The following is a 14,042-nucleotide window of genomic DNA, read 5'->3' on the forward strand; positions in this document are numbered from 1 at the left end:
AAAGCTATTTTCAACAAAATAAAAAATTATCAACTAAAATATATATTATATATATTACAATTATACATATAATCTGTTAAATAAATTAGATTTAAAGATATTTCCTTTCTATAAAGAAGGAAGGGAAAAGGCTTGAGCAGATACACAATTAACTGATAAGTAATTAAGAAAAAGGAATAGTAGAGTATGCATTCCCTCCTCCTCCATCACAATCCCACATTCTCAAGTGTACCTCATAGTCCAAGTCCAGGTAGTCAAACTCTCCATTGGTGCGGAAATGCTGCATGCTCCTGTCCAGGGTCAGGTTAATGCTGCGTCCCTGGCGCTCAATGAGCACAGAGTGCCAGTGGTGATCATCCAGCAGGCTCCCTGATGTCACGGATGTGTGTCCATAGATGGGGCCAAGCTGGTTGCTTCCTGAGTAGTGGGAGCAAAAGGGAAATACGACATTGACTGCACAGCCCACTATGCACAGGGGCAGATCTTCCCTTTATAATGTGAAGCCAATATACAACTGGAGCGCCATCTATCAAAGTTGGTATAGGAGAGCTAGGGTTTTTGCAGTAGCTATGAATAAAAGCTACGAAAATGAAGCAATGCCTGCTCTCTTAAAAAGAAAATGCAAACATTTTGGACAGTGTTGTGAATTCTGCTAAGATTTGGAGGGTGAATGAGTTATCAGCTCAGTATCACATGGGCTCAGGTGCCAGAGAGCCTGGGATCTGATGGGGCTATCACATTAGTTTGATGTTTAGATGGGGACAAACTGGTCACTTCTCTGAGTCTGGTTGCTGAATACAAAATGGGGAGAGTAATCTTTGTTTCTTCATGTATGGAGATCAAAGCAAAAGTGTGTGGGTGACAATGAAAAGTGTGTGTGTGTGTGTGTGTGTGTGTGTGTGTGTGTGTGTGTGTGTGTGTGTGTGTGTGTGTGTGTGTGTGTGTGTGTGTGTGTGTGTGTGTGTATGTGTGTGTGTGTGTGTGTGTGTGTGTGTGTGTGTGTGTGTGTGTGTGTGTGTGTGTGCATGTGCTCCTCTCTATGGTAGGAGACCAGAAAGAGGAGAAATAAAAAAGGAATAAGTCTAAATAGCAAGGCTGTTCTGTTTCTGGAAACACACACACAAAGTGTCTGAGAAGCAGGACGGTCACCTGCTATTGATGGATGGCAGTACAGAGTGGCAGTAGGTGTTTGAGTAGATATATTTCTACTGCTATCATAAATCCCAGTCAGTCAATAAAACTTTGGAAGTGAACTACTTTCCAGTAAAATGGTAATGACTCTTTTTGGTGAGGTCATAGAACGAGCAACGTGTTTCACAAAGGTAATGTCACATCTCTATAAACCACAGTTGATTTCCAAAGGTTACTCTACATGTTTCATTAGAGAAAAGTAAGATGAAAACAGCTCTGAAAAAAAATATCTTGGATTGGTCAGTAGGTCAGTATGTCAGTGAGTAAAGGCACTTGGTGTTGAGCTGACACTGGGAGTCAGATTCCAGGGAGCCACACTGTAGAAGTTTGACTCCTGCAGGCTCTCCTCTGACCTTCACACATTCACTGTGACATGCAGGTGCTCCTCTCCATGTACACGTGTGAAATAAATCCAAAAAAATAAAGTAAAATAGAGTCTTTAGACACACCTCAACTATGGTTGTATGTACACACAGGTTCACATAGATGAATATTTCACAAATGCTTTTATTTGGTTGGGGCTCTGATTCCCCCACTGAACCTTCCCCTTCCATTCTACAGGGTCACGTGCTACAAATAATTTCTAGCCTCCTCGCAAGTCTCGAAATAAATGCTTGTTCATGATTACAGATGAAGAATATTATGAAGAATAAACAAGTAAAGTGAAATGCAAATTATTTTCTCCACTAAAAATAGTTTGATCTATTTCCTTCTAGATGTTTTTCCATATACAACCATTTAATTATTCATATGTATGCTGTATACATATTCAGGTATATATATATATATATATATATATATATTTAATGTGAAGTCTTTGATATATTAGTTATGTTTCTTGAATATTCTAGTTGCTTCTTACTGTGCTGCAAAGCTGCTACCTCACTGGATAAAAGAGCACACCCACTGCAGCTCACTGCAAAATTAAGAGAACATTGTCCTTCACCTGACTCTGGACAACACATTAAGTTTCTGCACTCCCAGTCTTTTCCAATGACAGGATTTTCATGTCTTTTGATCTACACCCAGGGATGGATACAAGTGAGTTGAATTACTATATTGAGCCTTGCAATACCATTATTACCTGAAATGTAAAACTCTTTTGCTGTTGTTGTTGTTGTTTTGTTTTTGTTTTTTCGAGACAGGGTTTCTCTGTGTATCTTTGTGCCTTTCCTGCAACCCACTTTGTAGACCAGGCTGGCCTCGACTTATTACCACTTTTTTACCATAGAAAATCTCACAAGCTCTGACTACCAGCACTTAGCCCCTATGTAAATATCAACTCTAAGACATTCTAAAACAGTTACACATTAGGTTTATCAGCCATCATTAGGAAGCTGAGGGAAATTTTCTTCTGTTAACAGTGATGAGAGTAATTTCTTTTCCATTGGTTTTTCCAAAAGATATTTCAAGTCTTTTATCCATGGTGGAGGAGTTACTTTACACTGATTTATTTGAGGGTTGTGTGTTCATTCATTTATTGTTAAGTTATTATTTTTGTAGAATTATTATTACAACAGAGAAACTAAAATCCATGAACTGCATGTTGCCTTTGAGTTCTACTATCTAGAACCCAGAACACTGAGCCAAGCAAGAGAAAGAAGTGTCAATGTCTTGTCAATCTGGGATTCTGAATGTCACTGCCATGCTGTGAACATTTTCTTAGCACCATATGAGTCTCAGTTATGTTTTCAGCAAGCCAACAGACACGGTTTCTGTTTACTTAAAAGTAGTGGGAAAATCACGCAAGGTAACAACCCCTTGGGTTGCCTCAACTCCTACTAATATCTCATTCCTCTGCTTCCTTTAGTAGTCTGATAAAATTAAAATATTATTTCCACAACTTTTACTCTCTTTCTTCACTTATAAAATAAGTCAATAAGAGTGTTCTCTCAATTCCTCAGAGAGTGAGTAAACAGTAACCTCCATATGAACAGAGCCAGTGTTCTCCTGTCTGTCTCCCTGCCAGCTGACATCTGAGGTGAGTTACATAGACTTCACTTTCCTTGGTTTCTGGGGTAGTACATACTCTTTACTTCTCTACTCTCCACTTCCTGCTTAGTTGCCCTCATAGTGCATTCTCCACTGATATGTTACAATGGACCCCATATAAACACCTTTTGTTTATGTAATAGGCAGCTCAAACGTGCTGTCTCCCAACTAATCCCTGCAATTCCTTTTGCCTTTTTTTTATTTTCTAGTTCTGAAAATAATACAAACTATTCATTTAGTGCCTGAGCCTAAATCCTGGGAATTATTCTTTATTTCTATTCTTTTCTTTTTGCTTCATACACAACTCATCATTGGTTTTGCTGAATTTACCACTAACATAATTTCTCAGATACATTTCTCTTTATCTCCCCTTGGATGCCAGTGCCATCTCTCCCCAGCCATGAAGATGTCTTCTTTGACTCTCATGATGACTTAGGCAGTCCTTCCCATGAGAGTCTCAGTGCACCTACAAAGTCAGCATCATAGAGCTGTTAATTTTTGATATGCAGAACCTGTAGCATCCTACAGGACCAGAACAGTCTCCATTTCCTGGACTTCCTCTCTTGTTTTCTGAAATTCACTGAATGTATGCACTACAGTTTGCTTTTTGTTCCATAAGCATTCGAGCTCTCTGTCTGCAATGGTCCCTCCCTGTGCAGTCTTCTCTCTCCTGTTTTATTTTTTTTTCACCATTTAGATCTTGTCTTGAACATTGTAGCTTTTTTTTTTTTTTTCTAAGAGAGCATTTTCCTTCATACGTTCTGACATTGGTCCTATGGCTTCTTAAAAGGGCATTTAAACTTGGGCTCAATATAATACATACGTACTAAACTGATTTCCTTCTATCACTCATAATTTGTTGTCATTTACTTTTATTTCACTGGAGTGGTTCACAAACTTAATGAGACAATGTCTTTCTGTTCTCTGATATATGCTACCAACTACTATAATACTGAACATAGTGTAAGTGCTTCAACAGACATTTTGTTGAATGAGTAATGTTATGGGTTGAATCTAAAGTGTTCCCCAAAGGGTTGCTGGTTAAAGCCTTGGTGACAGCTAATGAGGTTTAGAAAAATGATTGGATGATGATTGCTTTAACCTCATAGATGCATCAGTCAATTCACCATTGAAATAATGATTTGACGGTGATATTGAGGGGTGACAGGCAGTAGGAGTAGATCTTGGTTGAAAGAAATAGGTCACAAAAAGTGGGCCACTGAAGTGTCTATCTTGTTTCTAACATATTCTACTCTCTCTGTTTCTTGGCCCCCATAAGCATTTATGTTCCACCCTGCACTTCTTCTATCACGTTCTACCTCAACAAAAGACCATAGGTATGGGTCCAGTGACTATAGATTGAATCATCGGAAACCTGAATCAAAATAGTCTTTCTTCTTTTAAGTAATTTTTTAAGGTATGTTGTCACAGTGATTAAATGTAATTAACAGAAATAGGTATACAAATAGATAATCTGACACTATAGATGAAAAATAATTGACAATATAATGTGAGCTCTTAGAATTATAATTTCAATGATTATGTAACATTTAAAATGCTTTGGATTTATTTATTTTATATGTATTAGTGCTTTGCCTACATGTATGTATGTGTACCATGTACATGCCTGGTGCCCATGAAGATCAAAAGATGTCACCAGGTCCCCTGGAACTGGAATTCCAGGAATGACACTAGTGAGCTATTATGTATTGCTGGGAATTGTAACTGAGTCCTCTGCAAGAGCAGTCAGTGCTCTCAAATGCTGAGTCATCTCTTCATCCCCTTCATTATAAATATTTTAGAGATGGAAAAAGATAATAGAGAATCACAACAAACCTAGATTTAAACTGAGGACCAGCTTGGCTTTTTTCAATTCCAAAGTAATATAATCCCCTTGCTGGCCTTCACCATGCAAGATTACTCCTTCACTTTCCGAGGTCTTGAATTTCAACGCAATGACATCTTTGAGTGTTTTCATCTTCTTGTTTCTGAATCGGTAGGGTAACACAACATGACCATCAAAGTTGATAACGTCAGCCCCTGAGAGGAGAGAGAAACACCTCATTAGTCTGGTAGTTTTAGTTAAGCATCCACTTCCAGCTAGTGCCTACTCAGGAAAATGGGAGTTTAATGTTTTCCTGAGAAGTTGGATACCTGTGCTTTTTCTTTCTTTTTGTTAATTTACCATATATCCTAAAGTATATTGACTGGAAAGTTTTGATAAGAATGATCATAACCTTGTCTATTAATATAGAATTTTATTTCAATTACTATATTTACAATACAAACTCAGTTAATATGAATATGATGGAAATTTCAACTTGGAAATGTATAATTTAGTTAAAAAGAGTAAAAGAAATTAATTAATCCTGTGAGAGTTTTATACAACATGCTTTGATAATATTCACCCCACCTCCCAAATCTTTCCATGTCCAATCCCCTTTCCTACACATACAACCTTGTGTGTGTGTGTGTGTGTGTGTGTGTGTGTGTGTGTGTGAATTTTTTTCCATCAAGACCAACTTATATTGGCCAAATGTACCTGAATGTGTTGTCTTCTACTGGAGAGTAGTCAACTTACCAGGGGCTACATGCTTACAGAAAACTGTCTCTCCATTTCCCAGTACCTTACTTTCTCAGACTCCATATTGGTCCCTTGCATTTGAAGTGGGGAAATCAGGGTTAATGATTGAGGCTCTACTAATTAAACTTAGATATACTGAGTTACCATTTCCCAATTGGACAAACAAATATCCATCTGTACTGTGACTGAAATAGAGCTAATTTGAATGTAGGGGATCACATTGGAATTTTCAGACGTGAGGGAGTGTGCAGATCGTGTGTTACACTTGCTTCATCATTGCTACTCATTTCCATAGTCATTTAGTCACTTGTTCAGCAGTAAGAGTGAGAAAGGAATGTGTACTGTCCATGCCTGGGCAATGGGTTTCCACATGATGGAATGGTTCTAGGGAGAATTATGAAAATGTAGATCAAATATTTCTATTGCCAGCAGGGGAGTTGCTATTTTTAAGATATGTTTTGTGAAGATATTTTCAAAATCTCATGCCTGTTAGCTTTTAATTTTGAAATTACAGAAAAGTTAGTCAAACTGGGTTGTTCTAGTATCTGAAAATCACAGTTCTGTACAAAGCCAGCCTTTAGGTTATGGGAGTTCTTCCTAAAACACTCCCATGGGAAGATAGCAGGGAAAAGAAGAGGGAGTTGAAAGCGCACTGGAGAAGTGTTTTCTCATTTCATATTCTGATTTTCTGGCATGTGCTTAGTTCCAGCACCACAGGGAGCAGTTTGATTTGCAGTAATTAGAGTGAGCCATTTGACCAGCTATGTCCCCAGTGTGGTGGCAGAGAAGGGGAGGCTGCCCAGCCCCTTCTGAATACCACCTCTTATGCTAAGTGTTTGTTCTCAACAAAGTGAACAACAGCAACTGTTTCTAACATTATTGAAGACTAAAGGTCTGTTTTCCATAAAGTCATCAATAGCTTTCACATCAATAGCTTTAAAAACACCAAGGTGATGATTTCACCCATATGCCTTTAAATCAGAGTTGAAACAATGCTGTTTTTACAAGTTCAGAGAGGGGCTAAGGAGATGTCTCAGTGAATAAAGTGCTTGTCATGCAAGCACATAAAAAGCCAGCTGTGGTGGGGCAAGCTTGTAATGTCCCCTCAAGACGGTCAAGACAGTGGAAGCCCAGAGCTTACTGCTCAGCCAACCTTGCTGAATCTATGAACTCCAGTTTCAGCGACATCCTATCGCAAAAACACAGGGACGAGATTTAGGAAAATTCATGACTTCGGCCTCTGGATTTCACAGCACAAGTATACACACGCACACACATCAGAACACTTACACACATTCAAACAATAAATCCTTAAAGACATTAATTAGCTGAAAGTTTCAAGAGCCAAACTTCAGCTTGTTCTTTTAGTTTTCTTATAATCAGTGCTGTTGACCATAAAAAGCCCTTCATAATCATCAGACTCGTGTTCCCACCATCTGCATCACAGGGGTTTATGTTAATATAGAGGGTGAAGGAACAATCATTAAGTCTTGGCTTCTACTCACACTGCAAAGCCAATTAAACTAGATCTTAATCATCCATACTGTCATAGCTGAATTCCAGTGGCAATAACTTCATCATCCATGATGAGAGATAAAGGCAAGAAAAACGGTACCCGATATTCTATTCAGAGCTCAGGTTGAATTTATAATCCCACAGTTGGTAGAAATTCCTTTTTGTCTTGAAAAGTGGATAAATGAAAAGCATAAGAAGGGAGTCAGTTATGACCTCTGGAGAGTAATTTTGCCACCAGCTTCCTATCAGTGACAATTGAATAATAGAGCCATCGTTGTTTTATATGCCTTCTATATATATTAATTGTGACATATAATGCTTCTCATTCAGATCGCAGGAAGCAAATGTCCCTTCAGCCTAGATAGAGGCAAGAAATCTCTACCTTTATATGTTCATATAAGTGGAAATCTCTATGCCATGCCAGGAAAAGAAGAATGATTTGTGCTAATGTGGATGCTTTCCTGCCTGACACTTAGAACAATGGGGACGTGTGACAGAGAGAATGGGTGTGGTTTATTGCCTCCAGACAGGCCTATAGTATTGATAAAAATCATGAAGGGAAGTTATTCACACTGCCCGGCCTCATTTTACCTATAATAAGTCCTTAGTGGTGAACTGAAAAACTGATAAAATGATCTTCAAGCCAGACCTCCTACATTACAAAGTCAAATCTGTTCCTCTATGAATAGTTTAAGTTCTTTTGAAATATCCACATACTCTCTTGTGAGTGTGAGTGGAGAGCTCGTTTGGAAATTATAAAACTCCCTGCAATGATCTGTGTAACATAATTTATACTTAAACACCTATCATATTCCTTTAAAAGAGTCTGGAATGTTGTATAATAATGCAAATAACACCCACCACAGATTAGTTCTATTCCCTATGAAAAATAAATTAGAAATTCACTTGAAGTCTAATAATACGTTGCGCTTATTTTAGGACAAGCTGATTTTTTTCTATGATTCTGATTACTTACACTCCCTAAAATTAAGATTTTTCTGCAGTGATTAAATATGTGTGGTTGAACTGTTTAAGCAATCTGAACAACAATAATGGCTATTCAAAAGTGAATGCCAAATCATAGTGTTTCCACAATTTTGCTTCTAACAATAACTCAGGGAGCTGGGAGTGTGCCCAACTCATCAAATCCTCGTGCAATGAGGCCGTTCTTGTTTTGTTAATTGGGCTGTGGGTTTTTACTCTCTGAATTTGTATAAGATGTTCTGGAGAATGTTTACCATGTGAGCACTGGAATATTATTTTAAAATACCTTGGATATATTTCTACTCAAAATACGTATATTGTTTCAAAATTACATAATGCATATTAAAAGTAGAGTGTAAATCCTGGTAAAAAGAGATCAGGTATTGTTAATGATCAGTAGTTTGTTCAAATGTTAGATTTTTATATTTTATCTACCAAGCTATGCAGCTATCTAATATAAAGTGAAGCATAATCTACACATTACATATATATATGAGTACATTTTGTGTATTAAACATGAATATAGATATAAAATAACATGGGTTGTTGCATATACTATAGAGAATATAATATTGCATATTATATATACATATTATACATCATTTATGTTTATATGTACTAGTATATAACAATATTTGTGTATGAAAAATTACATATATAATCATATTAGAATTCATAATAAATAAAGATCAAGTCACTTCAAAAGCCTGAAATACATTTCTTTTTTTTTTTTTTAATCAAATTTTTTTATTTGGTGGGGGTGTTTCGAGACAGGGTTTCTCTGTGTAGCTTTGTGCCTTTTTTGGAACTCACTCTGTAGCCCGGGCTGGCCTCGAACTCACAGAGATCTGCCTGGCTCTGCATCCCCAGTGCTGGGACTAAAGGCATGTGCCACCACTATCTGGCTGAAATGCATTTCTAAAGCTAAAGTTTAAAAATACAAGATGGGTTATGGGAGGAATTTAGAAAAGCTTAGAGATTCTGGCTAGAAACAGCCAAGAATGATGATGGCAGGACTTAGTGAATGAGTTTAGTGGGACTTCAGAAGACAAGAATGCTAAAAGAAATGTGGATAGTCAAGGGCAGCTTCGAGAAGTTTCAGGTGGTAAAACAATGCCTATTGGAATTCGACTAATAGTCATTTGTGTTACATCTTGCAAAGGATTTGTCTATATTTTGCCCAAGTCTCGAAGATTTGAGTGAGGTTGAATTAAAAAGCAAAGGATTAATTAATTTGGTCTGATAAATCCCATATGAGCATAGCACTCAAGCTGTTGCGTGGTTATTGCTGGCTGCTCTAGTCATATTCACGATGTGAATTGGGAACAAAGTAGTTGAAAGTGTGAAATGCATGGAGTCAAGAAATGACCTTGAGTGAGGGCTCCTGCCACTGCATCCAGGACCCATGGATGTTTCACTCTAGCCTTTGTGGCTTTTCATGTGGACTTGACACAATTCTAACCGTGATCCTTCAGATTGTCAGTATCAGATGGAATTGCTGAGGCTTCCAGTGTAGTGGCCTACGTGTCTACCTGGTTCTTTTCTCTCAAGTGTGATAGCCATTATTGAATTAACCAGCTTCCTATAGTGTAGCCCAATTTCTACATCCTGGTTCCCTAAAGAATCTTGAATAATGAAGCAGTTTTCATTCTTTTCCTTCTTAGTGTTGGGTTCATGTAAAGATTCTTGTAGAGTGCCAGTTAGTGGAAGTCAGTCCCTTCAGTTTCTGCTTATCTGGGATAGACTTTATTTCTTCTAATATTTAGATGGAAAAAATGATAGTAATAGTCTTCTTGGGAGGTAAGTTGGGATTTCTTTGCTGTTTGTTTCTTTTCTTTCAGCACTTTTAATATATTTTCCATTTTTTTCTTGGCTTGTAGATTTTTTTTCATGAGTGATGGTACAAATCGAATAGGCCATTAGATGTAGGACTTAATATTTTTCTCTTTCTGTTTTCAAGGTTTTCTCATTATCCACGATTTTTTGACAGTTTCACTGCCCTGTGCTTTGGTGACTATCTACTTTGGGTGATGCTAACTGAGGTTCTTTCAGTTGTGTCTGTATACCTATGTCTACTTGCAACTTGATGAAGATTTTAAGCCATTATTTAACTTTAATGAAATAGATTTTCAGTGTTTCCTCTTTTTATTTTTCAAATTCTTAAAATTTGTGTTTGAACACTTGATAATGCCCCATATGTTGTACAATCCTTCTTCATCCTTTTAAATTTTTCTCTCTATTTCTCTCTCACCTTTCCTACTTTCCTATTTTGTTGACAATGTTTATTCAATGGCTTTATCTCCAGTTACTAAAAGTATTTCTTTAGTTAAATCTGATCTTCTGAAAAGGCTCTCTTTCATATCTTTCATTTCATTGATTGGGGTCTTATTTTCCATATCCCTGATTCTCTCTTTATGATTTATTTCTCTGTAGTGAATTTTGAATTCATTTCCTGCACTACCTGCCCACATTCTGGTACTGTTCATACATTCTCTTCTGAAAAATTACTGAACTGAAAATCAATAATCAGGATAATTAAAGTGTTTTTTTTCAAATAGCTAATAGATGTCCTTCAAATTAGGATATGTTTCTAAATAACTGTACTTCTTTCAAAACTTTATATTTCCTTTTGTATTTTATTGTTTTCCAATATGTGAACACTTGTATAATTGTCACTTGCATACATTCAATGAAGTTAGTTCCTGGATCTGAGGAGCATGAATGAATGCTTACCTTGGTCTTGGGGACACATGTTGTCTGGGATTTCTGGTGAGCAGCCAGAGCACCAAGGCTGTAGATTGACCAGGCAACATACACTAGATTCCATTGGTATTGTTCAATTGTTAGTATGGGTTATGACTGTGTTACAGATCTACAGTGCTTATACAGAAGTCCCCTCAGTTCCTGACACACTGATGTAAGAAAGACAGGGATCTTGGCACAGTCTACAATTCCATGGATAGTGGAGAAGGTCCTTTATTAGGTTTTGCTCACGGATCATAGGCCACAAAAAGTCCCAAGGGAAGTTGAAGCTATGTGCACAGCTCTCACTCAGCCTGCAGTTTCTATATACTGAGTTGCTTCCACCCAATGATATGCTCCCAAGTTCAAGTCATGCCAGCCTATGCCAAGTTCTAAGCAAAGGTACCAAATAGCAGTGGGTGTTGTGAGAATGTAGGCTCTATGTGTTGGAGAGGTCTAGAATGGGTACCCTCTTCAGAGCATAAGAGTCACCATAGTTTGATTTTATGACTGGTCTTATTTGTATTTTCCTGCTTACCTTAGTAATTGAATACAGGTTCCCTCCCACAAGGAGCCATTGCTAGAATGGCTAGAATTGAAATGGCTTTACACTTCTTCCTAACTTTTGGGTTTGGTTTTGGTATTATTTAGGTCTTCTATCACTCCTTTATTGATTCAGAGAGTATTTCCTCCCTTTCATTCCTCAAATGTAGTTTCTCTTTTGTTACTCTGATTCTTTTCTCTTGCAGAGTCACATAGAAAATACTTCTTTCTTTCACCATTGGTCCCCTCTTCTCTATAAAGTTTACATTCTAATACCCAACTGCCTAGAAGACTGATCCACACGATATTCCTGGTGTATATCTTTCTCTACTTGTCAAGTATGTAATTCCTTGTATGGGCTTCCTTGCCTTTGCTCTTGTATATAATATCAAGTCACTTAAGCTGGAGAGCTAGAACTTTTCTGAGTTCCTCTATTTTCCCCATCCCATATTATAGCTACTTCAAGTCCTGGGCAATGTAGCACTTGTCAAGTTTCAAATTCATAGATTACCTTTATATATCATAATACAGCTGCCTCACACTTGGTAATATACATTGTATTTGCAAACTTAAAGGAATACTTCCCATACTACTGCCTGTCAACCCTTGCATTGTCTCTCTAGAAGCTGGAAACACTTTCCTCATATGAACACTTTTGCCAAGAAAAAGAAAATCTAAGTTGCATAATATATATTGTAAAATCTTTATAGCAACTCTTGCCTTCACTGACTGTCTCAATATTTAGAGCACATTGTGTGCTAAGGTAAGATACTAAACCAACTGAAACTCTGGTTGAGGTTGTGGGAGTGTCCACCAGAATTGACATGTTGTCTTCATTTGGTTACATTTCAGCCATTGTCCAACTCTTGGAAAAAAAACTCACCTACTAGAAAGTTTGTCTATATAAGACAGTGCTGGCCTGATGTCCCATTAGAACTTGCAGAAATTGTGGCATCACTGTTTAGGTTGTACTGAAACTATATTGCTATGGTCCCATTTCCTCTGGGGGTATTACATTCTAAGGCACAGACCTTGTATCATTACACTTTGCATTCTTAGCATAATAAGCTCTTCTTAAATTGATTGTCTTTGAAATATCAAGGCAAAATGAGAATTGCATTATATTCCTGCATCCTTACAAACATCCTTACATACAAGGTTCTATGAAGTTAATCTACTAAGGTAGCTCTAAATATCATGTAAGAATATGTATTTGGTTAAATATTGTATCTACAGGCTTCTATATAAATAGTTTAAAATGAATTATAGTAGTTATACTCATATAGTAATTGTTTAGAAGTCAAAGGCTTAGACATTTAACTTCTACATGAGTTTTATTATAACACATTTTTCTTTTAATTGAATGCATTGGAGAGAAACTTACTTGTTGCGAGATTAAAGTTGGCAAGCTTATTAAGATAATCTTTCAACACGGTTATTAAGTTACTAAGACATTCCTTTAACACAGTTATTTTGGACTAAATTAAGATTAAATATTTATTGACATTCAGAGGAAAGATGGATTTGTTCCTGTATATATTTTATTATTATTGATTTACTTCATGAAAATCTATAATGTGCAATGACTTATGAGTAGTTCATTATGTGGTTGGCTCATTGAACCCAAACTAGACACAGAAAAAATGTTAGTAAATTTTGAAATCACATTACCAAAATTCCATTATTCAATATTAAAAATAAAAAAGAAACTCAAATTGCCCTCTGCTTTCAAAAATGGTCATTCACATGCATGTACATTGTTATAGATACCACCTTCTGCTTTCTCTCCCACCACTAGCAACTCATAGGACACCTGGAAAGCAGAACAATCCTTTTTCTAAGAATATTATAACTCTAATGCATCTCATAATGCATAAGTAATATGAACTTTCTGAAAATTAGCAAAATTTTCATTTGTAGAAAATCCAGATGGAAGATATATTTCATTATATTTTTGTAAATCAAAAAGACAAACAAATTGAGTTGCTTTTTCTGTGCTAACATTACTGCTCAGCAAAAAGAATATTGCAGTGTTGACTCTGCAAAAGTCTATGTTTCTGCCAGGAAAAGATTGTCTAGATTGTGAGCTCCAATTAAAGGTCACAAAATAAATGTATGAAGTAGGCATCAGGTAGATTCTCAGAGCCCCTTTTGATTCAAAGGATTCCTAGCATGCACTTGGTTTTTTTTTTCCCTAAAATGTTACTAGTTCCATTTAAAAGATCACTCTCAATACCATCATCTAAATCTTAATGCTGTAGATGCAAAGATAGGGTTCTGGAGAAATGGAGCTATGAAACTTGTTTTGAGGCACTATTATCATAGAATATCATTAATGGTGAGGAAAACATCAATACTTCCTATTAACAAAGGAGGAGAGATGGAAAGAAGGAGGAATGGAGTCCAGTGGTAGCCTCTCTAGATATTTCTTGATGTATCTGTGGTTCGCTTCCAATTCCCTGTCTAAGTGATGTCTTGTCCTCATTCTAGT

General features: G+C 36.8%; 1 protein-coding gene across 1 annotated transcript in view; it reads right to left on the bottom strand.

The window, feature by feature from the left end:
- The window catches only part of Cntnap2 (contactin associated protein 2), a 2,034,995-nt gene that overhangs the window by 1,170,594 nt on the left and 850,359 nt on the right, over nt 1–14,042 (bottom strand). Inside the window, exons 5-6 of the mRNA XM_028876400.2 lie at nt 5,020–5,223; nt 233–417 (exon numbers count right to left, since the gene is read on the bottom strand). Of these exons, the coding sequence (XP_028732233.1) occupies nt 233–417; nt 5,020–5,223 (389 nt within the window). The remainder of the gene's footprint in view (nt 1–232; nt 418–5,019; nt 5,224–14,042) is intronic.

The sequence above is a fragment of the Peromyscus leucopus genome, chromosome 3 (assembly GCF_004664715.2).
Source record: "Peromyscus leucopus breed LL Stock chromosome 3, UCI_PerLeu_2.1, whole genome shotgun sequence".
NCBI lineage: Eukaryota > Metazoa > Chordata > Mammalia > Rodentia > Cricetidae > Peromyscus > Peromyscus leucopus.